Genomic DNA, 27,475 nt, shown 5'->3' with positions numbered 1-27,475 from the left:
TCAATGCTATACATTAATTTATGTTGCATCGTTTTTGATTGAAATACGAAGAGACAAAAAAAATTGAAATTGGAATTATTTATGCTCTCTTCACTTTTTCAAATCAGTTATGGAAGTCCTGGTGAGAAATAATTTAATAATTATCTAACAGAATAAATTTCAATTTCAATAATTTTGTGACGCCTATTAATTTTAAATAAATTATCACAGCACCCCAGAACAAATCACCTTTCTTGTTTGCTACTGTTATGGCTGATGAATGATCAACCATCACTTGATCATTCAAACAATCGTTCATTCTAGCCACTTCATGAAACAAATAATTAATGCGACCGCTGAAAACTTTAAGGTTTAGGAGGATATAAAAACATATTGAGAGCATATAAAAACAAAGAATAAAAACAGATTAGAGTTTTTGACGCAAACTTTTAGCGCATTTCAGCGCAATACTTTGTAAGATTGTTGAACCGAAATTTGGAAAATTTCTGATCCTTAAAAGTAGAATGTTAACCATATAGGTATACAGACTGAGCGCAACAGGATCAAGAATTTAATTAAACTAAATTAAATTTTTTCTCCTTCGACAGAAAAAGCAATTTCAAATTTTGATTGGAGAGTAACCAATTGAAAAATCTCAGTTTTTTTGCCGAAATAATCTCTAGCACTTAGTTTTAATGGCTTTACACTTTGGTAAGTAGCTCAAGCTTAAGAAACTTAACTCTTTAGTACTTAGCTCAATTTGTTCTGGAGAGTCATAGTTTTCAAAACATTTTTCAGTTCATTATACTGTAAAATGCATTTCATTGCATTCAAATAGCCACTGTTAAGCAACCATGAAATAGCAATTATGAAATAGCACAATAGCAACTATGAAATCAAAGTGATTGTCTGTAAGGAAGCAGCAAAAAAAAAATAACCATTTGTGAATAAATTGTAGCGTAACTCTTTCAGCAACCCGAGATTTGTTATTCTATACGTTTTCTATGGTTTCACTTATAACTTTTACTTTTTATGGATTGTTTATTTTTTTTATTTTTGTCAACAAATAATTTGGTTTGCAACAGGTTGCTTCCACACGTCAATAAAATTTTAAAAAACATTTTAGCTGCCACATATTATGGTGATTCTTATTCTATATAAATTATTTTTTTTTGCCGAAAAAGCAATAAATGCCTCTAACAAACTCCTAGCAAAATCATTATATTAAAAAAAACCAAACCTGATTCGAAATGTCAGCTTTTCAATTTATAAACAACAAATGTAACTTTTTTTTCACCAAAACATGAATAGTCATGCTTTTCTACCTGACTTTTCCGATGTTTTTTTGTTTTTTTTTTGGCCTAAGTTATGTTATTAATCCATAAAAAATACACGACCTAAACACTTTCAGGAAAATTGTACAATTTTTTATTCAAAACGCGATATCTCTAAACAGCTATAAAAGTAACAATTGTTACTAAGAAAAAGAGTACGTATGAACAAAGCTCATAAAACGTCAGACTTTTGAGAGCAAGATACAGGTAATGAAAATCATCATTGAAAGAACAGGAATTATTTTTAAATTCGAGATAGTTTTTGAAATTCAAAAAATTTTTTAAAAATTCTGCACCATTTTTGTTTTGACTGGAACATACAAGAGCAAAACGTGATTTTTTTTACTCTATATCGACTGGTTCTTGAAGTGAATATATCTGTCAATGCATAATTTAAATATGTCGCTGTAAATTAAATAATAGTGCATCGTATTCTTATTGTTTATTTTTTCAAATCAGTTATGAAATTCCTGGTGAGAAAAGTTTTTGATCTGAAAACTTTTATCTGCCGTTACTTTTTTTTCAAAATTTTAGTTGTTACTAAAATAATACAGCAACCGAGAACAAAGAACATCTTTTGTGCGCCACTGTTTTTGTTGATAAGTGGTCAAAAAATTACCGCCGGTTGAATTATTGCTCAAGTTAGGTACTTAATATATCAAAATTATGCAATGGAAACACTGAAATTACGGAAGCGCTGAAAAGTTTTTGCGCTGAATTGACTAAAATATCGTTGTATTTCTCATATGACAAACGCTGAAATTTTCTCGACTGGGCATGTAGCGTATGGATTGTATAGGCATACAAGTTGCAAACAAGATTATTAAGAGCTATTCCTTATTGAAAACAGAATTGCTGCCCAAATTCTGTCATTTTGGTAGGAAAAATCTGAAATTTGATTTGGATTTAAATTTCGATGAAAAAATTTAATCACGTTGAAAATGTGAAAGTGTTTCTTCATTATTTTTTCTTATATCTGAATTTTAGTTATTTAGGAAACTATTTAAAGAGTCCTTTTTTAGGCCTTTATTGATGATAAACAGTGCAAATTGATGGACGTCAGGGATTACAGCTTGTTTTTTTCCCAAGCAAAACCTAATTACCCAGGTTTTGGCCCAGACCCAAATTGAGCTATGATCAGATTCAACCGATTGCACACCCCTGTGTTCCCAGACCGAAATTACAGGGTCTGGAAAGCGGTTCGAGCGCACATTAGTCTGGACCGTGGTCTGATTTCGGTCTGATCAGAGCCCAGTTCGGTCTGGAAGGTCTGATTACAGTCTTTATAGTCTGGACCATGGTCTGGGTTCGGTCTGATCAGAAGTCAATTCGGTCTGGAAGGTCTGTTTTCAAGAGCATTTTTAAATTTGTTTTGTTTTTATTATTGCCGGTGCAGCTGATAGCCCAGCTGATAGCAAATGCCGGTCCCCTCAAAAGGATTTTTTGATTATCTGAAGACCACGGCGTTTTTTGTGAAAAACTGTTTAAGTTCATCCATTGAGTCAGAAATATGAACTAAAGGGTATAGTAAAAATTTTTTTTTCTGAACAGTTAGGTTCCATTTTGTTTAGCAATACTTTCAGAATTGGCTTCTCTTCAGATGATTTTAATACTACAAACGCCAGTTTTTAGGAAAGGAATATAATATAGCAAAATTAAGAGATTTGTTCATAATTAAAGTCTGTCTCTGACCAGACTATTTTGAGCTCACTTGAGTCTGATCATAGTCTGATTAAGGTCTGGACAATGGTCTGAAATTGAGTCTGGACCATGGTCTGAAGGTGGTCTGATCATAGTCTGTTTATAGTCTGGACAATGGTCTGAATTTGGGTCTGATCAGAGGAAATTGTGGTCTGGAAAGTCTGATCAGAGATCATTTCGGTCTGGAAAGTCTGATCAGAGGTCATTTCAGTCTGCATAGTCTGATCATAGCTCAATTTGGGTCTGGACCAAAACCTGGGTAGAGTTGCTACTCGTTGAAAAGTCTCAATTATTGTTTTGCTAAAGTAAACTCAGCATTCAGCTTCTTATGATCTTTTAATTCATGGAAGATTTCATTTTTGCAGAGTTAATAAGATGTAACTAAAAAAACTTATTTTTTTTGCTGAGAGTGGTAGTTTTTGAAACAAGCGTCGTCTCGTTTTTGGGAAGAATTTTTTGCATCGAATTATTTAATATATGAACTATATATTCACAGTTCTAGAAATGGTCGAAATATACTAGAAAAAATATGCATTTGCCTAAGTTTCTTGCCCTGCCTAATCGCCCTCTGGCACTGGCAAATTTCATTTTAGGCTGGGTTTCAACTATTAACAAAAATGATTAATTTTGACCCTTTTGGTTCAAACTGTAGACCTGAATCCTCGTGCCTTGTACCCAGCATTTGGGCGCAAGGGCTCTGGTATCAGGACAATAGGTCCCTCGGGCGACTAAGGTTTATTTTAAATCTATAAATGAATATAAACGAGACCGCTAATGACCATTAATAACTATTAATAACGAGTGTCAGATAACAGTGGTCTAAGGTGCAGAATTTGCAAGCGTGCATAACTTTCCTTACCGATTTCATTTGCGAATTATTATTGAACATGTGAATAATTGAAGAATTTTGATAATTTAAAAGATATGTTTTTCGTCGCGTCGAGTAGATGATGAATCCCACGTTAAGGTCGTAGACCTGCTGTCTAGTCTCATTTTTAAGCGATATGCAGTCTAAACATGATGATTTGGTTCTGATCAAAGGTTATTTCAGTCTGAGAAAGTCTGATCAGAACTGAACTGTACTATGATCAGAGATGATCATTTCTAACGGCTGGATCGTAAACGCACTTGATAGCTTGAAAGCAATATATGATCCAATCAGAGATGGTTTTCGAGAGCACTTGCGTCTGATGAGAGCTATTTAAAATGTAAAAAAAATAGTTTATTGACAGTAGTTTAGATTATTTTTCAGGACATTGTAAACAATATAACGGATTTGGGCTCAATTGCGCCTAAAACATGGGAGGACGTATACCCATTCGTTGCCATGGTAACGATCAGTTTGAATTTCACCAGTTCTCTGCTCTCAATTTTGGGCTGTATTGGAAACAGCTTCACAATGATCATAATATCAAAATGGAAAAATATTTCATCTGGGGCGGCATTTATGTTCTCGCTTGCATTGACGGATTTGGCGGCTCTTTCATACGACGGAATAGTGGAAACGCTCCTGCCTCTGATGGGTGTAAATGTGGTCTCACTTCATGGTAGTCTCTGTCCGATTTTTTCCTTCATTTCCTGGATGACAACATTCTCTTCATTCTATCTGACAATTTTGTTCAGGCACCTGTTTCCTTCCTTGGGGTCTTTGTTATTGAGTCCCTGGTTTGGTACATATATAACACTCCCTTCCCAATACCATAAATATACCATGATGAGTGGCGGGGGGGGGGGAGGGAGGAGGAACTTTACGCTACCCTGGTTTTTTTTATTCATTAGGTCAATTTTTGCCAATCAACATCTTTGGGGTAAAGATACAAAATTTGTACCTTTGTTATTTTGATCATCTGGAGTATTCATCATCCCTTCGAAAGTTTTCTACCGTTACAAATCTACTTCTGGCTACGATAAAAAGTAGTAATTACTCCTTATAAATGTCTAACGGTATAGACTCCACACGTATTCTACCGCACATGAAAGGGGTTGGGTTGGTTGTTGGAAACAGTTGGTTGATCAGTCTGGACAAATGTTTGGCTGTTTATTTTCCATTAAAATACCGCGAATATGGAAAACCGAAGGCTTGTGTCATTGCAACTCTATCTCTTTACGTTGTCGCAGCAATATTTTCAGCACCGTTGCCTTTCGTCACACGATTGGATCCAAAAACTGGTCTGTGCGAGAAGACAGATTTCAGGCAATTATTACCTTTTCCTCCAGGAAATAAATACCTGGATCGACAATTCAGTGCGCTAATTAGGAACCTATTTTTGCGCAAAAGGGCTTGAATACGCTGAATAGCGATTTTGAGGTCTGAAAATAGCAAAAACATTGAGCTCTAAGACTTCAGCGCTCGGTAGTGCAAAACTTTTCCCGTAATTTTACCAAAAACAGTTTATTGGAATTTTCAGTTTCTAAATCTAAACAAGGAGGCTCGGTGATGTGAGTTCGCACATAAAGACACATAGAGTCTTACACAGATCATCCGCATTTGTTTTCTTAATTGTCTACCCAATGAGGAGGGGATAGCAAAATTTCAAGGGTTCACATATTCTTCACCAACCCACTAAATATATAAATTAATGCCCCATTAGATAGCCAATGAAAATTGACGTTAACGAGAATACAAGAGAAGATAAACTTAAATTTCAAATATTAACAAACATTAATTACACCAAAAACATTATGTTTATTTCTAAAAAGAGAACACACTAACAATATCAAAATGGTATCAGATAAAGCCTATAAGCAAAACATTAAGATGTGCTCCACTAAAAACGTTACGGAACCTGTCCTTAAGAAGACTCCATAAAAATTAAAAAAATTTTACAAAAGCAACAGAACGGCAGCGTTCAAAAATAAGCTTCCGTTTTTGAAGAACAATAATTTCTTAGTCATGAAAACCATTTGGTATGCACTGAATTAATTGAAAAGATTCAATTGTACCTTTTGCGATATAAATGAGGAAAAACTGAGATGTGATAGTTCACGTTTTTTGGAAGCAATTGAGGTCTATCATGATAGAGAATAAGTCAAAAGATTACAAAAAGAATTAAAAACATGATAATTTAAAAAATCAAAAAAAATATCGATAAAACGGTATGGCAGCCGTTAAAACGGTAACCAATTTGAGAACATTAATTAGTTTTAATTGCGCGTTTTTTTGCCGCAAAAGGAACCTCCGCATTAGAGTGATATTTTGGCAAGGAGAAAATAAATAGAAAAATGGGCATCATTCCAGAAACCGCACTTTTGTTTGAAAATGGGTAATATCAAAGCAAACAAGAACTTAGTGGAAATGAAAACACTTCTAAAGATAGAATTTCAGCTATCTAGAGAAAGAATGCAACCTCTCCTTGCAGATTCCGGCTACTTATTGACAGAAGCAAGAAAAAAAGACAAAGATCAAAACCTCATCGATTTCATTTCAAACATTTTTTTTTGAAAACCGTGAAAAACGTAAGTTTTTTTTGTTTGTTTTGTTATATGGTTTTTGTCATGTGTTCTTGGTTAGATATTTGTTTACATGAAATTCAAGGTATCATAATTTTCATGTTTCAATACTTTAGTTTCGCAAACGTGTTTGTGAAAGTTTAATTTCTGTCCGTTTGTGTTTTTTGAAGACTTTTGACTTAATCTCAGTAATGAAGAAACTGAATTGCTCCATGAATAGTTTCTAGATGAAGCGCTTTATTTTTCGTTTAAACAAAAACGATTCATCTTGCAACTAATTAGGGCGCAAAATGGTCTCGTTATTACTGACAGTAAGTCATAAGTCTTCAATAAACAAAATGAACAGAAATCAAACTCTCACACACAATTTTATGAAACTACAGTACTGAAAACATTATAACTATGTTGCATTAAAAATCATGTATAAAAACAAACAACAAACCAAAAAAAATTGTGGGGTTCATCAAAAAGTTGAAGAGACCTTTTGTTGATGAAACTAAGTTAAATAACGACGAAACCGAAAAGTGAAATGGTTCTTTGAAAAATCGTTTCATTATTTGAAATTATTTAATTTAAAATTCACTAAAACCTTTAACTCTGCACAGAAATTTTAGGTTGACAACTTTCTACATCTAAAGGAGAGCATTGATATCTTCTATTATGGGAATTATAATGAACAACTCCGAAATATTGAATTTCGCTAAAGACCGGTGTCGGAGCCGTCAAAACCAGGAAAAATTAACTCAAAATTTGAAACTTATTTCAATGCCCAAATTTTAAAAGCCAATTGCATCCATTATTAATGTGATAGTAAATGTGAGAGTCATTAATGTCAAGTAAACAGAAAGAAAAAACTTCAAAAATGCAGAATTATGTCACGTTTTTTAAAATAAAACTTGTGGTATCAGAGCGAGGAAACCATTAGTTAAAATAAAACACAAATTTAAATATAATTATGTTTCACATGACAAGAGGATTGAGCTGTCTTTGATGCGACATGGCAACAGAATGAAAGTAAAAAGTTCAAAAATTCATTGACATATCCCATATATATATATATATATATATATATATATATATATATATATATATATATATATATATATATACATATATATATATATATATATATATATATATATATATATGTGTGTGTGTGTGTGTGTACGTAAATGTATACACACATATATATATATATATATATATATATATATATCAATATATATCGAGCTTTGATTTCATATCATCCTAGCCGATAATTTACATAAAAAAACAAAATTTACGAAAATTTTATGACGTCATATAAGCTAGATTTTTTCAATCATTCTATTTAGAACCTTTTTTTAAACCGACGTTTTTGCTTTGCTAACAATTGTCAAAAATTTGACCATTGTTTTTGCGTGTTAATGAGTGTTAGCCATAGATGATATGTTTAGAACAAAAAAACGAATTATATTTTGTTAATTGGAGTTCATGTGAATCAAAATCCCATGGATGCAAAAATGCCGGTCTTAGTCAAAATGCTCATTTTTTTTCTTTTTTTCGCCTTTTTTTGTCTAAAATTTGAGCTGTAAATAATTTCCAATTTCTCAGAAGCTTGCTAAAGCAAATGTTTCTGTGATATTATTCAGTTATGATGACATGCATTGTGTGCCTTCAAATGCTACTGTGCGAACTCTGCGCCGTGCACACACTTTTACGAGGCTTTTTATTTTTATTTAACTTTACCGATTATCTGAATATACTAGTTTAATTAAAGAATTTTTAACATAGAATTTCTAACATAGCTTTTTGTAGTGCATTTTTTTTATTTTGCGGTGCAATATGTTGACTTGGAACCACATTGGCGGGGACAGAACAGATTCAAAAAGACTTTTTAATATGATTAGCTATTGTGAAAATAACTATGTCCTGTCACAAAATATTAAATATTACTGTATACTATAAATATAACCACGATACTTTACTTTTAGTATAAATTACGTTAATACATTACTATAAATTTAATACAAAGATTACTAACATGCCAAGATTCATAAAATATTTGACATGACAATTTTTGGTGATTTACATAATGAGATTAATGGTTTTTTTCGTGCTTAAACCTATATATCAAAGGCAACTAATAGTTCCACTTTGTAGAACGCGAACAATCGGTGTTCGCAAAAGGAGGGGGAGGGGTGCAATGCAAAACCCAAAATATACAATCAGTAAGAACCAGGTTCACAATAATGGCCTGGACTATATCAAGCAAGTGTCTGATAATAGCAGGTGCTGGACTGATGCTAACAAGGCTTAGTATGGTCATTTCGATGATAAGGCAACGTCTGGATCTCAAATTATGGAAACGCCAGAACTGAAAGAATTCCCAAGGGAAATAAAACAGCTGTTGAGATTTTTTTGTATTCAGTTAGTACATATTTCTGACATAAATATGAACTTATACAGCTTTCCATAAGAAAGGTACTGATCTGCATCTAAATAAAGTACTCTATAGGGGACCGGCATTTGCTGTCAGCTGGACCCCTCAGTTCTGATCGGAACCATTGGAATTTAGATAAATCTTTGATCAGACCGCTGCTTTATTGTTGCCTCCTGGTAGTGTCGACCCACTTGCGTTCCAAATCGTTTCTGATGAGACCCATTTGTGCTCTAACCGTTCACGATCACAGCAGTAGTTAACCGTTCACGATCACAGTATAGCCCTGTGCAAAGAGTTTGAGGATTTTCAAAGTCTTCATTTTGTGCAAACTCGAGCCCCCAGATCACCACAAAAATCTGGATGCCCATACCACCACCAAGAAAAAAATTTTTATTCTCAATTTCTATTCGGACCATTATCAAAATATTCATTTGTATACGCTTTACCCCTTTATCCTCATTTATGTCTTTAGCTATTACGCAGATCCGCAAGTCGGCCTCTACCATAAGACTTGCTCTAAGTCTTTAGTTTAACGTTTATCTAAGGCTTTAGTTTAAATTTTAGCTGGGGCTTTAGCTTTGGCTAAGTTAAAGGCTCTTAGTTAGACTTAGACTCTAACTTAGTCTAAGGCTCCAGCTTGGGCTAAAGTTAAGATTCTAACTGAAAATGAAGTTTTTGTAAAGGATCTAACTCTGACGCACAGGGCACTTCTTTCCCACCAATTGGGTAAGGTATATATTATAATTAAGAACATGTTCTATGAACTGGTTCTTAGTATGACAACATTTATATCTTTTTAAATAAACACACAACCTGCGCTTATCTCTTTCAAATCTAAAGGATGTTATATGTTTATAACTTTTACATATTGCATGCGATATATAAATCGGGGTTATTGAAATGTATGCACATATGATCATATCTATCTTTTATGTTGATAATATTATAACATATAAATCTTTCTTGTAGTTGCAATCTACATTTTTAACAAAATATTCGCCATGTATTGTTTTTATAACTGTCACACTTTGAAGGCATTTTATGTCTTTTTGAGATTCAAAAGTTATTTTTTTTAATTTTTCCCAAAGAAACGGACACTCCAAGTAATAACGCCATTCAATTCTGCATTGCCTGCAATCTATCATTCAAGCCAAAGAGAGAGTATCTCAAACACACCTTAACAAGTGAACACATAAAACAGACAGAATACTATTTGAACAAAGCTGAGTCCGAGATGGAGTCTGAGGTTGAAGTTGAAGCTGAAGCTAGAGTTAAAGCTATTACCATAACTAAAACAAAAGCTAGAGCCGAAGATAAAACAATTACTAAAGCTAAAACTAAAACTGATACTGATACTGATACTGACTCAGAAGACATTACTTCATATTCAAGAAAAAATAACTGTGTGTGTTGTGGTGAAACAATTAGAATTAAGAAGTCTCTAAAAACACACGAGAAAATTCACTGCAGAGCGAACCTAGAATCTAGTGATATATTTAATATTACTTCCTCCTTTAATCATCGCCAGCTCTATATCAACAGATTACACCAAGACTATAATACTGATATTAGTGAAGCTGTAAGCTATTTTCCAAATAATATTATAACATATAAATCATAAAAATACAAAGTCAGTACTAACTGCTTATATCAAAAGAGAACATCTGATGGTGAGCAAATAAAAACTGGAGTAGTGAAGCTAAGGACTGATGAATACATGATCAGAACTCTTAATCAAGATCTCAACCAAAAGCTAGAGCTATCTAAAGAAACATATGAAGGTAGAGGCTATAATTATGAGTTTTTAGGTGTAACAGATATTCAGCTAAAGATAGAAATAACTAAAACATCATTATGGGCTGCAACTAATTTACAAGATGACCTAAAGACCAATTTAAGTCTATACTAAGCACAAATATTAGTAAATAAAACTGTGTTAGATTATCCATCACTGATGCACTGTATCTTGTGGATAAAAATGATTTTAGAGACAGTACATATGTATCTAATCTAATCGAAGACTACAAATTTGGTGAAAGTGATTACGAGTATATAACTAGAATCCACGATAAATACAAAATAATATATATATATATATATATATATATATATATACATACATATATATATATATATATATATATATATATATATATTAGCTTTGTGGTGATGGTAAAGTTGACATACTAGTAAAGTCTTCTACTTAAAAGAAAGATTGAAAGAAAGTTAGACTACTAGCTTGGAATGAACACTTTGCACTAATCAAAACATAGATGTATTACGAGAAAGACCTAATACAACAAGATTTAAGTTATGGCACTCTGGTAACTGCCAATATTGGTATGGCTCTGAGGCTAAACATAATGAACACAAATGTTGTATACAAATAAACCAAAGGTTGTTTGGCCAACAAATAAACATATAACATTGAAGATCTATTAAAAACAACAGAAACAAGAGAAAGTTATATTCGCTGATATTGAATTTTATATGGACGGCATGAATACAAGTATAGGCGATAACATGTTTGTAATATCTAATCACGTGCCTATTTCAGTTGGTTTTAATTGGGGAACCAAGCGCGAAGCCCCTATTAACAATGACTACAACAAAGACTACTTTGGTATTGATTGGGTTAAACATTTTGTTAACGATTTATAAGATATAGAAAGTAAATGTATAATCAAACTAAACAAACCCTTAAAATTTACTGCTGAAGATGAGCTATACCATAACGCTAATAAAATACGCCATATATGCGATAAACAAGGCCTAAACAAAGTCCTGATCATTGTCAAAAACAGGTAAATTCAGAGGCCCCGCATGTAAGATATGCAATCTCAATTTTAAGGATCAGATATTTGTACCAGTAGTCTTCCAAATTGGGAATAGATATGACTTCAATCTACTTATTGATGAGATAATCAATCAACATAATAATAAAATAAAAATAAAAGCTCTTCATTGTGGCAATGAAAAAACTAGAACGTTTATTTAGGTATACTAAAGTTTATGGATAGTAATAGTTTCATGGGCACATGCCGAGGCTCGATAGCCGAGACCTATTATCTAACAAACAAAATATTATACCCATATGAAATTTTTAAGAAAGAGCAATCATATTATAGCGTATTAGGCAACCTAACTAGAGAAAACTTCAAATCTTCACTAACATTCTAGTTACAATCTCAAGAAGGAGTCGAAAACTTTAATTAAGCTAATAGTAATATGACTGTTGAAGAGCTAACACTAGAATATATGGATAATGATATTTATATAATACAACATGGTTTTAGCTCATATACTAGACTAAATATAAAACCATATAAACTTAACCTACTACACTGCATAAGCCTTCCTGGTTATAGCTTTGACTGTTTTCTAATGATAAGTCGAGTTGCTCTAGGTAGCATTCAAAATGAACAAACGTTAAAAGACTTCATTGATTCAATAAGAGGTGGTATGTGTGGGGTTTTGGTTTTTGGGTAATAGATCCGTGAATATTGAAACCTCTAGTTATAGTCATAAACCTAACCTCAACTGTAGTCTTAGCTCTAGTTCTAGTCCCCACTCCAACTCAGATCGAAGAAATATGGCTAAGCATGGCGAAGCATTGACGAAGTCCCTTGACCGGAGATCCGTAGCATGTACTGACGCCAATAACCTATACGGCTAGCCCTTAAGCAGAATTTACCATACAAACAGTTTGGCTTCGTAAGCATATATCTAAACAAAGTACTAAATGCTATTAATGATAGAGACTATGGATATTTTGTTAATTCTGTCATAAACCACAAAGACAAATGTAAATATAACAATCGATTTTTCCAAATACTCCCACCTAAAAGAAAACTAGGAAAAATGAATTAGAATATCGTGACAGAAACACACCCAAGAGTAGCAAGCTTATACTAGATCAAAGTGATAAAGAAGAATATCCTATCCATTATAGATTGTTAAAGTTTGTCGTTCGCATGTGAGCAAAATTTACGAAAGTACACAGAATAATTAAATTTAAACCAGACTATATTATTAGAGACTATATAAACCTTAGTACTGAAATGAGAGCTACTGCCAAAATTGAACCTGAGAGTTACATTTAAGCTAATGAATAGTAAGTTAATTGGCAAAACTGTGATTATCTTCTAAGACAAATAAAAGCTAAAAACTAACAGCTGAACACGAATTACTCAAACCTGTATCTAAACAACCATTCAAAGATGTTTTTAGATAAGGAGGCACAGTTCTATGGATTTTTTAACCAGAAAAAAAAATATGGCAAGCCGATAATCTAGGTGCTACTGTATTAGAATTAAATAAACTACATATGTATGATACATTCGATAATAATTTACAAACATCACTCATTACATCGCTACATTACATCGATACTGATAGCTTCATTTTATGTTTTAGTGAAGGTAATAACCCCGACGAACACAAGGATCTAAGTAGTCTCGATATCTCTATCAAATTCAATGACAAAGTGCCTGGTAAATTCAAATACGAATTTAAAAGTAGAACTATAAATGAGTTCATAGTGTTATTATGAGAAACACATATCTTTAGGAATAGTGATCAAATCTCTAAATCTAAAGAGAAAGGAATAAAGAAAGCGAATAGAGCTCAACACGAAGACTACTATTATGGTCTAATGTTTGATGATGAGAGAGTTTTAAGCTACAATAGAATACAAAAGATACGTGAGGATATTTTCTCAGTCAACACAACCCAACCAAAAGAAGCCAAAAAGATTTTGACGATAAAAGATTCTGTGTTAGTAATATTGAGAGCTATCCTCACGATAAAAACTTATATCCTTTTAAGAAAGACAGAATAAATAAAATCAATATGCAACAATAGAGCTAATAAGGAAATTAGAGCTAGACGAAGGTAGGGAGCTAGTAATAATAATATTGAAGAGTTAACTGTTAATGATGAGCAAGAACTAGTTCTTGCGGCTATTAGTCTATATAATGGTTTACCATAATTTTTGTAAACATAAAATTGAATACTAATAGAAAACTAGAAACAATCAGAAACAGATTAGAAAATGAAAGGAGAAGAAAAAGATAAGAAAAGAAACTAAGAATACAGGATTATTATGGTCAAATAGAAGAGTTATTTAATCCTCTAACTAAAACTTTGAATGCTAATAGCGAAACGTGGCTGGCCCATACTGAAAAGAATTTATCCATAGCTAAGAAAACATTAGAAGCGCTCGAAGACGGTAAAACTCAGCCAGCCCATTATGCTCGTACTTCAAAAAAAAAATTTGGAGTTTCTACAAAGCAGATTTTTCCACACAAAAGGTGAAACATTTACATGAAGCAACGATATGATTGAAATCCTACTGGTCTTGAAAATTCAAACAAATAAACAATTACAATTAATCCCCCTTGACGCAATTGGAAACGACCTTCAAATAAATGGTAAAAATGTAGCTGTAACAAAAAACGATTTAAGTGTAAAAGATAATGTTTGAAATTTCACAAAAGACTTCACTTTGTTCGTTACTAATAAAGACATAACCAAACGAGATATGAAAGGTTATGAAAAAACAAAAGATTTCTACGGGATATTGGTAACAAACGAAAAGGGGATACTAGAAGAAAAAAAAGCAAAACTTAATGATAGATTATCAGTTAAAATTGCATCACCAGGAAGTGATTATACTAGAGATGAAACTGTTTACGATAGTTATGAAGGATAAGAAATTGAAGCCAGTGGTCTTACTGGCTTCAGAGACCCCAACAGTTTAATAGAAAGAATATATCTTATTGTACTACAAAAAAAAGCCGGTCATAACAGTTTGTATGAAGAAATGTTAAATATATCTAGCAATTACTAGCTATGAATCATACTAGTCAAGAGAAACTAGAAAACTTTATTTTTATTTATGGTAAAATAACATGCCTGCAACTATGTTGATGAATGAAGTCCCCGCAAAACGGTTAGATAAAACTCTAACTATTGATAAAATCACGATTAAAGCTAAACAACAACTATTAGCTAAAGAAGTATTTAGTCCAATAATAACAAAGTTTGATAAAGAAAGAATAATACCCTTATATACAGATGAAACTTGGTCAGCTGATTTGATCGATAAGTCATCTTTAATCAAACACAACAAATTTTTATTAACTGTTTTAGATATATTCACTAAGTTTTTTTTCTGGGTAAAGGTTTAATCTTTAAAGGTTTAATTAAAAGTAATGGCTTCGAAAAGAAAATCAGCGAAAATCAGAAAACTTATGGGTTGATAGGGGTAGTGAGTTACACAAAAAAAATTTAAATCTTTACTTAAAGAACATAAAACTGTGCTATGTTCTACATATTGCGGTTTAAAGGCTGTATTTACAGAATGATTTAATAGAACATTATTGCATATAATTAACAAACCAATGTCAATAAATGGTGATGGTAATTGGGTAAACCTATTAAATGAAGCTGTTGTAACATATAATATTAACATTCATTGTACTAAAAATATGTCCCCTTTTGATGTTTCTAATCATCCTGAAAAGGTTAGATGCTATATATCTACTTCTACTAAGATGAAACGCAACCATAAAGTCGGTGAATATGTTAGAAGTGCCAATAAACGTAACATGTAATTGAAATAGAGAATTATTTGAAGCTATTCAAGTAGTAAAAACACAACCACCAACACATAGAATAGAAGATATCGATGGTGAAATAAAAGAAGGAAAATATTATGAAGAGGAATTAATAAAATCTGACTTTGATTTTAAATCGAATAATAAAGTTTTCGGATCTTAAAACTTAGACATCCGGTCATCTGCTAAGCGGGTTCCCCGATAAACCAGCGAGCTGGTTATAGTTTCTCAGTGTAAACAAATACAAATATGACAAGAAATAGATTAAATCAAGGAAAATAGATATCAGCAAACAGTCTATCAACAACTAAAGCTCGAAAATTATTCCTAGAAGATAATGATAGCATTTACATGAAAGGTACCTATAAAATCACGAATGTACACACTCCCACAAATGAAGAAGGTGTTGTTAATAAAGAACGTTGCGATAACAACTTACTATCCTCTTCCAGTAAAATTGATATATTAAGTAAAAAAATAAATGAATTTAGATACAGGTGAACTTGAAAAAGTTACAATTAAAACATTACAACTAATAAAACATAAGATAATGATGAACTATTTAATGAGTTTATTATATCAGCAAATGAAGTTTCAAATACAGTTAACTTTTAAGATTTATAGTCGTAGCTACATTTATCGTCATAGCTATCGTTTTAGTTATGGCTATAGTTATAGTTATAGATATAGATATAGTTATACTTATAGCTATAGTTATAGTTAGGGTAATATTAATTCTTCTTTATACATAAGTATAAGCCCCTACCTCTTTGGACTTTTTTTATACCTTCTCCAGATGTTGCAAATTTAATCAACTCGGGTGTAGCTGCTAGAGCTGCTTTAGGGTTTCTTGTTGCAGCTGCAGTTCCTATATCACTTGCTATCTCTAAAGCTCTACCTGGATTAATAGCAACTTTCGTTACAAAATTAACTGTTGCTGTACCTACACTCTTAAAGAACTCCTTTAATCACTCAACTTCTAATGGTGCTTCAGATACTGTCATAGACTTACTTTTTTCAGATTTGCTACAAGAATCTTTTAACATCTTATTACATTTAGCTGCTACAAAAGCATAGATATTAACAGTACCACTATGTTGCCTACCAGCAAAACAATACGAATTGGTTTTAATTTTTTCGAAATTACTCATGTTTACGCACACACACACACACATATATATATATAAATATATATATATATTCATATAAATATATATATATATATATATATATATATATTTTCACTATGTCCAAGTCAAAGCCCAAGAGTAAGGTTAAAGGTAAGGGTGTGCGGCGTAGCACGGGCGGCGTCCCGTCTAAAGCAGAAAAAGAAAGTGGATATTATTTATGCAAAGCGTTTCGTTAAACTAAGTAATAATAAGTCTGACTAAGAATATAACTATATCAACATTAGCCATAACTATAGCTACAGCTATATCTATAGCTAGAGTATTAGATATATGCATAATTAGAGTACTAGATTTAGCTATAACTATAGCCATAACCATATCTATAACTATGACTATAACTATAACTATTGCTATAACTATAGCTCTAGTCATAATATTTAACTAAAATTGTAACAAACTAAGATACTGTATCAACCATCTTTGTACCATCACTATTACTAGTCTTTCTATTTAGTACCAATGCATGACATACAATGTTAGCAAAACCACGAGCAAATTTCAAATTAAGTTGTATTGCTTATGCTCCTATATGCTCTCTTTGGTATTTGTTATCAAATATATATTCTGCAAGTATTTTAAGGGTTCTATGATTTATATATGGTTTAAAACCATCTAGTATTCCATTATAATTTCTATTAAAACTTATAGTTTCTTTATATAATTTATTATAATTAATAGTACCATAATTATTGGTCATTCTATCTTCAGGATAGGACACACTACTAATCTTACAATAACCTTCAGTTACATCCATATCTCTGAATATGATAACATCATTAGGTTGTGTATTAACATTATTTATTTCAAATGTCACAATAATAATGTGAGGTATTTCAAAGCCAACCTCTACACCCAAACCAAACAAAAAATTAGTGGCACCTGCTACATCCTTATAAATTGTCTTTCTTCCTTGGAAGCTGAAGTCTATACCTTTCTTTTTGTATACAATTTTGGGTACTATTTCTCTATTCTCATTACTAGAGTCAATACAAGGTACACACCAAGTTATATCTCTAATTTCTATTCTACAACCATTAGCTACTGCACCAACCCCGTATTAACACTAAATAGTGTTCTGTTATTATCATTCCTCTTTAGTAATTTGTTTAGAACCTACGCCATATATAATCTTTTCTAAATCATTTATCAATCCAAAGAGATGTTTCATCTTAATCAACACATATATGACCCTTTTATGCAGCCTCATGATTATCTTTTTATTGTCTATCTCTTTCACACTGATCTCTAACAAAAGAATTTTCAAATTAATTGTCTGTACCAGTTAGTATTTTATACATTTATAGATTGGAATGACAATGATCTATATGTTTGATTGTTTGACCACCAAAAGGTTCTAGTCTGATAGAAAAAAGCAATGCCATTACACCATAGTTTACTGATCTAACAATATCTCACTTAATTAGTAGAGCACCACCATCATCTGAAACAGTAAACTCTATCTCTGAACAAGATTCATGTCAATTTAAATTATTTTACTATCTTCTAATTAGAATATCAAGATTATTATTAACTGTATTCATTGTTGCTATATTGTTTGTTTTATAGCTTATGATCTTGCTATTGTGTATGTCAATGTTATACATATATTCTCTGTCTTTTTCAAAGTTCATTTTCATAGGTTAAAAGATTACTGACATCCTAATCCTATATGAACTACAAAAGATACATAAAGCACATACATTCAACTTTAGAATGCCAAAGCCAACAGAAAGATTTAACTTTAGCGAGCCAAAACTGAATAAAACAAAATTGGGGTTAATCCGATTATCAGTTTACATATCAATTTTAATTTAAAAAGGAATAATCAATTTACATATAAAGTAGATAATGAATATAATTCGTTCAATTTAATTTCTACTGGTGATGTTTCACTTGGTGCTGGCCACTATGGGAATAGCACCCGGAGCATATGAAATAGTTGATATAGCAGAAATAATAATAGAAGAGACTGAAGGTAATGTTATAACTGAGGAAGATAACATACAATGAAAAGTAGAATGGAACTAAAACAGGGTGCACTTAGCTTTGATGTAGAAAACTCAAAGTCATCATTACTAGGATTTAGGAAAATGAAATATAGAACAGGTAATATACATCTCAAAAGCTAGTTGATATTATGGGTTTTAATACTATTAACTTTCACTGTAATGTGATATCTGGTGTTAAAGATAAGGGTAATGATACAGACATAATATATACTTTTAATCTAATCAATTCGCCAGGTTACATGATAAACATTATACCAACCTTTCTGCTATATCAAAAAGTTACAAAGGAAGGATTAGAATATATAGAGTTTCATGTAAAAAGTGAGCAAGGAAGACCAACTGTCTTTAATGGTGATGTATTAAGTTTTACTTTACACTTTGTTTATTATTACACAGTTATAGTTATATTCATAGTTATGAATATAGCTATAGATAAAGGTATAGTTATATCTATAGATATAGATAAAATGATAGCTATAGATAAATTTACGGTTATATTCATTACTATAACTGTAGCTAATACTATAAGTGTAGGTAAAACTATAACTATATCAATACTATAACTAACTGCGAAGCAGGCTCCCTGATAGCTAATACTGTAACAATAGCTAATACTGTAACTAAAATCTTAGTTTTAATTATCTGCGAAGCCGTTTCACGGATAGTTAAGCTTAAAAACTCTCCCATTCTAATTAATTCTTAACTTGCCATTAGCATTTTTTAAAAACTCTCAATAACCATATAGTTTTAGGGCTCTCTCCATACTTCATTACACCTTTTAGCAAAATCTTTGTAACTAATTTCATATTCAATAAAGAATTCTCTAAGTATTTATCGGAGTTTTTTACAATTTTGTTCAAATAGTATAAATATATTACAATTCTCTATTACATTTTGTCTATCTAATGAAAATAGATTTTGATTTAGACAAACCATATCACAAAAATGATCCTTAATAATTGATTCTTTAGCTTTCACATCAACAAATATCATGAGCTTCTTTAAATTTTCGGGTAGATCAGAAGCAGAGCGTAGATCTTTTATATCTTTAATAAACTCACTATCTACTTTATCCTTAATCAGACTACTCGCTTTGTATTTATCTTCATACTGATCACAATTAGGACCAAGGATGTATAATTTATCAAAGTATATACTATCAATAACTAGATTTTGTAATAAGCATGTCTTACCACATTCACGGGGTCCTGATATTATGCATCTAAAGTGATCAAGAAACACGGCATTAACAGTTATATCATTATCCTCTAGCCATGATTCTAGATTTTCATTAAAATCAATATTAGTATTATAATCATCATCACTATTGATATTGCTACCGCTATTGCTATGTCAATCGGGAAACCTGCTTCGCAGATGGGAATTCGCACATGGTTCGACATTGCTAATGCTATTGATATTGTCTTTGTCATAGATATTGGCTTTACTATCGGAAGTTGTCCAAGTTTCACCATAGACGTTATCTTCACTATGGGACTTCCTCCGTGTTTCACCATCGGCGAAGCCGCTTCGCGGATAGATAATGTCATCACTATTACTATTGCAATAGATATTGTCATAACTATGGGACTTCGTCCATGTTTCGCCATCTGCGAAGCAGGTTCACTGATTGTCATTGCTATGGGGATTCGCCCATGTTTTACCATTGCTATATCTATTACTAATTCTATTACTGTAGACATTGTCATTACAATGGGGATGCGCCCATATTTCACCATGATCATTATCATTACTATCTGCGAAGCATCTGTTACTTGGGGGCTTCGCCCATCCGCGAAGCGGTTTCACTGATGCTTCACCATAACCATCTGCGAAGCAGGTTCCCTGATTATTAAAACTACAATCTAAACAATAGCATTTTTCATATATATTAGCATTCTTACATTGATTAACTAGAATATTAAGTGCACTCTTAATTCTAAATCTCTGATCAATAAGATATATAACATAAAAACAATATGCGCCACAGTAAGACTCATAATTTACTTCATTAGAGCCTAAATTATTATATAGTTCTGTAAAAATAATAGTGGTGTTGCTACTCCACGGCTATGAAAATAATAGATTCTAGTTGTCTTTCGTTTTATAATTAAACCCAAAGAGTGCCATCAGTAAGGTGTAAGTCAATAATGATATTATACTCTTCCGCATTACTAGTCAAATTGGAACTAGAATAATACTTTTGCCTATATCTTGTGTTTCAATATTGCTTATAGCTTTATTCTCGGTGTTGTTTTTATTGTTAAACTCTTAAAAAGTTAAGATAATCATTTCAAATAGTATATTATTTTAGATCTAGAAAATGGAAAAAAGAAGTCTTAATAGTACTATTATAATTATAATTCGGTTTAGTTATAAATTATATGATTCGATGCCGAATAAAAATACAAAACTTGGGGAAGTATTTGACGGATTTATAAAAAAAGTTTAGCGAGATTTGAAAATAAAATTTCGATAAAACACATTATTGTTCATGGGTTTACGGGTACTGATAAGACCTATTTTGTTAGACAGTATCTAAAACTATAAGAAGAAAAGATGAGAAAGAATAAGATAAAAATGCGCATAGTATTCAAAGATGTAAGATTTTCAATTTATCCAGAAACCAATGAATTCTATTAGGCGTATACTATGTGTGATATAAAGGCTCTCACTAAAGAAACTATTCCTAATTTCAATAAAAGTGTAATTGTTCTTGATGATACGAGAGATAAATTAAATAAAAATATATGTAGCTACTTTTCGATGGGTGGTCAAGATGATATAGAAATGATAGCTTTGTGTTATAAATCAGCACAAATTGATAATCTGGCAAGAATGATTGCTGAAACTTTTTCTATTACAACTTATGATGGAACTGATCCATTTAAAAATTTCCAAGAAATTTGTAACTTGAACGTGATTTCCATAAATCAATAGCGGAATTGAATATTAACTATTATAATTATCCGGAAGAAATGGCGAAGAAGCTTTTTTGTGGTATAGTTAAATATAATAAAACCAAAGATAAGTTCATTATTATTGAGAGAATTAGAATTTTTGTATAAAAATTAAACTTTGGTTTTTTTAATATAAAAGCTTTTAGTTTAATGAATGAGCCCACAAAGGAGGAATTAGATAAATGTATAACATATATGAAACCACTATTGCAAAGCTTTACAGATAGAGATTTGTAACAAAAAAAAGTTAAAGCAAATGGGATGAGATGGGCGTCGCGTATTATTGGGGTTGGCGGTTCGATGTTTATGACAATTAGTTATTTACAACCAGATACAATGATGAGAAGAGCTGGTCTCCTAGTCTTTGGCGCGATTAATGTATTAAACAAACAAATACATTAATAAAAAAAATTATATTGCTATGGAGCGTCGCCCATGGCGTAGCATGACTTGAGGTCTATCGGAGAACGTGCTTTGCAGATGCTTCGCCATTGTGTTGATGGTGAACAGGCTTTGCCTGTGGTTAGAGACCAAAGGGCCACCGTCTTTTAGCAGTAAGAACCCAAGCGAGCACGCGCTTTCTAATGATTTTAAATGGACCTCCGTTTATCAGGGAACCTGATTCGCAGATGCAGCCCCATTGAACAATAAATATGGAGAATATATAAATAAAAAGACAAAAGTTTCAATAAAAAAAGAGAGGATGCTATAAATGGAGAATGTGAAAAAATTGAAAATTTTAGTGGAGATCTTCCTCCTGTTAATTATATTGTAGATGAATTTAATATTTCTGGTGAAAAAATTTTAGATAAAAGATGTCGTTCTAATGTTTTCAGCAAGATGGGTGAAGGATTTTTAGAGATGTGTATGGGTTCTAAAGATCGTGCGCAACATCTAATTGGGATTTTAGTGCAATATAAAAAATGGATGTTGGATGTCTTGAGTGAAATCATAGGCTTGTAGATATATAACTCTCAGTGGTCATAATAAAACAATTTATGAAGGAAAATAGATAAATGTCAATGTGGTTATAGATTAATTGGTGGGGTTTGTATTAAAAATGATTTTTATAACATTAGGTCTATTATAGATATTATAGCTAGTGCTAGGACAAGGGACGAGACTAGTGCGAAGACTAGAGCTCAGACTAGGGTACGTGTATTAAATGTAATACTACTATGAATGTAGTATTTTTGGATAAAAGTAAACTACGTGTAAACAATGTCTAGCAGAAAAATTTGTTGCAAATATTCTCCTTCTCTTATTTCTACAGGCGATGTTACAAACCATATTTAAAGAATGCGTGTTGCAAGTTAAAACTGTGGCAATGTAACAGAGTATTAAGCAAATATAGGAAAATGATATTAATATTAACCAATTATTAGCAGCAGATAGATTTTTTATTAGAAAATGACTTGTAAGTAAACTATATCAGTAAACTATCTTGCCGGTTGTTTTTTTAGGCGTAAAGTTAACTATTTTTAGCTAAAAGTAAACTGTTTTACTAAATAAGCCGTATTACATAACTTTTTCACCTTATTTTTATGATTCATATACAAATTATATTCTTGTGCCTTATTTATGATTTAGCAAAAATTATGACCTCAAAAATATATAAAATGCCTTCAAACTGTGACAAGTGTAAAGACAAAACATGGCAAATGTTTTGTGAAATATGTAGATTTCAACTACAAGACAGTTTTATATGTTTTGATTTTATCAACATAAAAAATATATATGATCTTATGTGCATAATTTTCAATAACCCCGATTTATATATAGCATGCAATATGTGTAAAAGTAATAAACATATAGCACCTTTTAGATTTGGTAGAGATAAGAGTAGGCTGTGTGTTTATTTAAATAGATATAAATGTTATCATACTTAGAACCAGTTCATAGAACATGATCTTAAATATAATATATACCTTACCCAATTATTGGGAAAAAAGTGCCCTGTGCGTCAGAGCTAGATCTTTTACAAAAACTTCATTTTTAGTTAGAATCTTAACTTTAGCCCAAGCTGGAGCCTTAGACTAAGTTAGAGCCTTAGTTTAACTAAGAGCCTTAACCTTAGCCAAAGCTAAAGCCTCGGCTAAAATTTAAACTAAAGCCTTAGATAAACGTTAAACTAAAGACTTAGAGCAAGTCTTATGGTAGAGGCCGACTTGCGGATCTGCGTAATAGCTAAAGACATAAATGAGGATAAAGGGGTAAAGCGTATACAAATGAATATTTTGATAATGGTCCGAAGGGAAAATGAGAATAAAATTTTTTTCTTGGTGGTGGTATGGGGATTCAGATTTTTGTGGTGATCCAGGGGCTCGAGTTTGCACAAAATGATGATTTTGAAAAACCTCTAATTCTTTGCACAGGGCACTTTTTTCCCACTATTACCGGTCTGATCATGAACGGTTAGAGCACAAAGGGGTCTGATCAGAAATGATTTCGAATGCAACTGGGTCTGATCAGAAACGATTTGGAACGCAAGTGGGTCGACACTACCAAGAGGAATCGATAAAGCAGCGGTCTGATCAGAGATTCATCTAAATTCCAATGGCTCCGATCAGAACTGAGGGGTCCAGCTGACAGAAAATGCCGGTCCCCTATAGTGTAATTTATTTAGATGCAGATCAGAACGTTTCTTATGGAATGCTGTAAGTTCAACTTTTGAAATAATGAAATATGTACTAACGGAGTACAAAAAAATCTCAACAGCTGTTTTATTTCCTTTGGAAATTCTTTCAGAATTGGCGCTTCCATAATATGAGATCCAGATGTTGCCCTATCATCGAAATGACCATACTAAGCTTCGTTAGCATCAGTCCAGCACTTGCTTTTATCAGACCCTTTCTTGATATGGTCCAGGCCATTATTATCACCCTCGTTCTTAGTGATGGTATATTTTGGGTTTTGCCTCGCACGCCCCTTCTGTGAACACCGATTGTTCGTTCTAGAAAGTGGAACTAATTGTTGCCTTTTATATATAAGTTTACGCAAGAAATAGCTAAAACTATAATTGAGGATAAAGGGGTTAGGCTTACACAAATGAAAATTTTGATAATGGTCCGAATAGTAAATGAGAATATTTTTTTTGGTGGTGGTGTGGGGATTCAGATTTTTGTGGTGATCCGGGGGCTCGAGCTAGCACAAAATGAAGGTTTTGAAAAACCCCAAATTCTGTGCGCAGGGCAGTTTTACCACTACTACCAGTTGCGCTCGAATAGTTTATGATCCGACTCAAGCGCGCTCCTGCGCTCAAATTTGGCCTGTAATTTCGAGCACAAAATGGTCATGTGTGCTGTTATGCAGTGCATTACCTTAGCTTAGTACATTGCACTACAAATATTTGAATCTTGAGCGGGAATTTACAATTTGTCTATTCTATGTAGTTGGATTCTGTTACTTTAAATTCCGATCGGAGATTGCGTCGTGAATGATTACTTTAGTATTTAGCTACCAAGTTGAAGAGCGTTTATTCACAGATTGAATTATCAACTGATTTGTGATTGCGAAGTTAGGAAGAATGAACTTAACCACAATTTAGTTTAAGATTAGCAACAAAGTGATCACGATGTGATCACGCGGCACAACGGAAATAATGAAAATATTTATAACCCAGGTTGAGGTCCAGACCCAAATTTTCATCTGATCTGACTTCCCAGACGGAAATTAACCCTGATCAGACTTTCCAGACCCAAGATATTTCTGATCAGACTTTCCAGACACAAAGGGTCTCTGATCAGACGTTTCAGACCGAAGGCGTTCTGATCAGACCATCGCCCAGACCTCAATCAGACTATGATCAGACTCAAGTGCGCTCGATGACGTTATGATCAGACTCAAGTGCGCTCGAAATAGTCTTATCAGAGAAAGGTTTTACATATAATCAAGTCTTTTAATTTTGCTATAATATATTCGTTTCATAAAAACTGACGTTTGCAGTATTTAATTCATCTAAGGAAAAATCAATTATAAAATCATTGCTAAAGAAAACGAAACCCAACTGTTGAGAACAAATTTTATTTAGTGTACTGTTTAGTGTATGGTTCTGACTCAATGAATGAGTTTAGACAGCTTTTCATAAGAAACATCGTGGTCTCCAGATGATCAAAATTTCCTCTGAAGGGGACCGGCCTTTGCTGTCAATTGGACGCCTTTTTTTTTCTGATCAGAGCTATCGGCCTTCAGATGAGTCTCTGATGAGAACGCTGCTTTATTGTTGCCTCTTGACAGAGCCAACAGCTCTCAGTAAAAAAAAAACAAAAATATGAAAAAATAAGGCCCTCAAAATTGTCCCTGATCAGACTCAATTGCGTTCGAAAACATTTCTGATCAGACCCAAGTGCGCTCGATGAGGTTATGATCAGACCCAATTGCGCTCGAAGTCGCCTATGATTAGACTTTTCAGACCAAAATTACCTCAGATCAGACCATCTCCAGACCATCGTCCAGACCGTAGTGCGCTCGAACTTCCGTCCAGACACTATAATTTCGGTCTGGGAACACACGGGTGTGCGCTCGATTGGGTCTGATCATAAACCAATTTGGGTCTGGACCTCAACCTGGGAACGTGAACAGACACCATCCTGTCTAAAACCATGAACAACTTAAAATTCAAGATCAAAAATATAAACCGCCAATGGAAATTAAAATTGAACTAAATATGAAAATACGATATGGCATATGGCAATGATTTCCTATCCGTATGATTTGTGCCCTCGAAATTGTCTGATCAGGACAATTTCGAGCGCACACCTGAGCCTGGGTCCACATTCTTTTTTGGGGGAAAAGGGAAAACAAATTCTTTTTCAGCATAGTAAGTGAACACTATATAAACGAAATCAGATCAGATCTCCAGTTATACTCGGCTGGAATCGCACCTATCATAATTCTGTTCATTCTGCTAGTTTTGACAATCGGCAAAATGCGATACAATGAAAGTCAGAAACGGAAGAAAAACAGTGTATCAGCTGCAGAACAACAGATCAAATTGCAGAATCGAAGAAATGCCGAAATCACTCGACAAATGATAACAGTGACGCTTTTAATGGAGTGTGCACTTATAACTACGACTACCATCTATGTCATTCGAACCTATATGACGGTCGAATCCTTGGAAGACGAAGCCACTTTCGCCGTGTTCAAAGGTTTACTTGCGATTTGTCTACAACTAGTAAACTCGGGCAATTTCTATCTCTACGTCATATTTGGAAAGAGATTTCGGACTAATTTCTTTCAACTGATAAAAGGGCAAAAGTTCACCGCTTAGCGAATCTAAAAAGGAGAGTTCGCAGAGTGTATTCAAATCTTGTCAGCTAAACCCTTGATATTTATTTCTACAATTGGTCCTTTTTTGAAGTTTACGGTTCATCAAATCTTAGTGGTCGTAAAGAGATCATAAATGTTCTTTTTTATCAAAAATGGTAGCCTATTTCCTAGAACAATTCATATATTATTTTACATTAATCACTAATATATACTAATAACTTTAGTATGAGTTCAAATTAATCAAAAATGGTTGCATTAACAATCTAAAGAATTATTTTTGTATTTCTGGCAAGACAGGATCAATTTCAAATATGGTAAAGCTCAAAATGGCTTTTGGAATTACTTCTGACAAGATTTGACAAAACGAGTCTCTCTCAAAAGGTTCGAAAGCTGATAAGCCGAAAGCATCTCTGCAATGACGATGCCGGCTGATGGTAAGAAATTTTCCCACTGAAGCAATCTGATTTACCCTTTCCCTTCTATCTTTACCGGAACATTGTAATCAAACCCTGCTGTTCTTAATTGAATAACTCCTGAAA

At 32.6% G+C, this 27,475-nt stretch overlaps 1 protein-coding gene across 2 annotated transcripts; it reads left to right on the top strand.

Moving 5' to 3' along the window:
- Nucleotides 1-27,475, top strand: LOC142336812 (mu-type opioid receptor-like). 2 transcript variants are annotated; one of them, XM_075385745.1, is made up of 5 exons: nucleotides 1-121; nucleotides 4,267-4,637; nucleotides 5,032-5,208; nucleotides 26,481-26,965; nucleotides 27,318-27,475. In XM_075385745.1, the coding sequence occupies exons 1-4, from the start codon at nucleotides 110-112 to the stop codon at nucleotides 26,935-26,937; spliced, it is 1,017 nt and encodes a 338-aa protein (XP_075241860.1). In that variant the 5' UTR covers nucleotides 1-109; the 3' UTR covers nucleotides 26,938-26,965; nucleotides 27,318-27,475. The 2 variants fall into 2 exon arrangements, with proteins under 2 accessions (XP_075241860.1, XP_075241859.1); XM_075385744.1 differs by having other exon boundaries at nucleotides 26,481-26,978.

The sequence above is a fragment of the Convolutriloba macropyga genome, chromosome 3 (assembly GCF_964194025.1).
Source record: "Convolutriloba macropyga chromosome 3, txConMacr16.3, whole genome shotgun sequence".
Classification (NCBI taxonomy): Eukaryota; Metazoa; Xenacoelomorpha; order Acoela; family Convolutidae; genus Convolutriloba; species Convolutriloba macropyga.
Note: the sequence above shows the minus strand (reverse complement) of the source record. Positions and strands in the feature narration are given on the sequence as shown.

What these genes read in the sequence shown, in the direction of transcription:
- LOC142336812 (XM_075385745.1), top strand. An exon ending in TATCTGACAATTTTGTTCAG is followed by an intron (nt 4,638 to 5,031) that starts GCACCTGTTTCC and finishes TTGGTTGATCAG; the next exon opens with TCTGGACAAATGTTTGGCTG. An exon ending in TGCGAGAAGACAGATTTCAG is followed by an intron (nt 5,209 to 26,480) that starts GCAATTATTACC and finishes ATTCTTTTTCAG; the next exon opens with CATAGTAAGTGAACACTATA.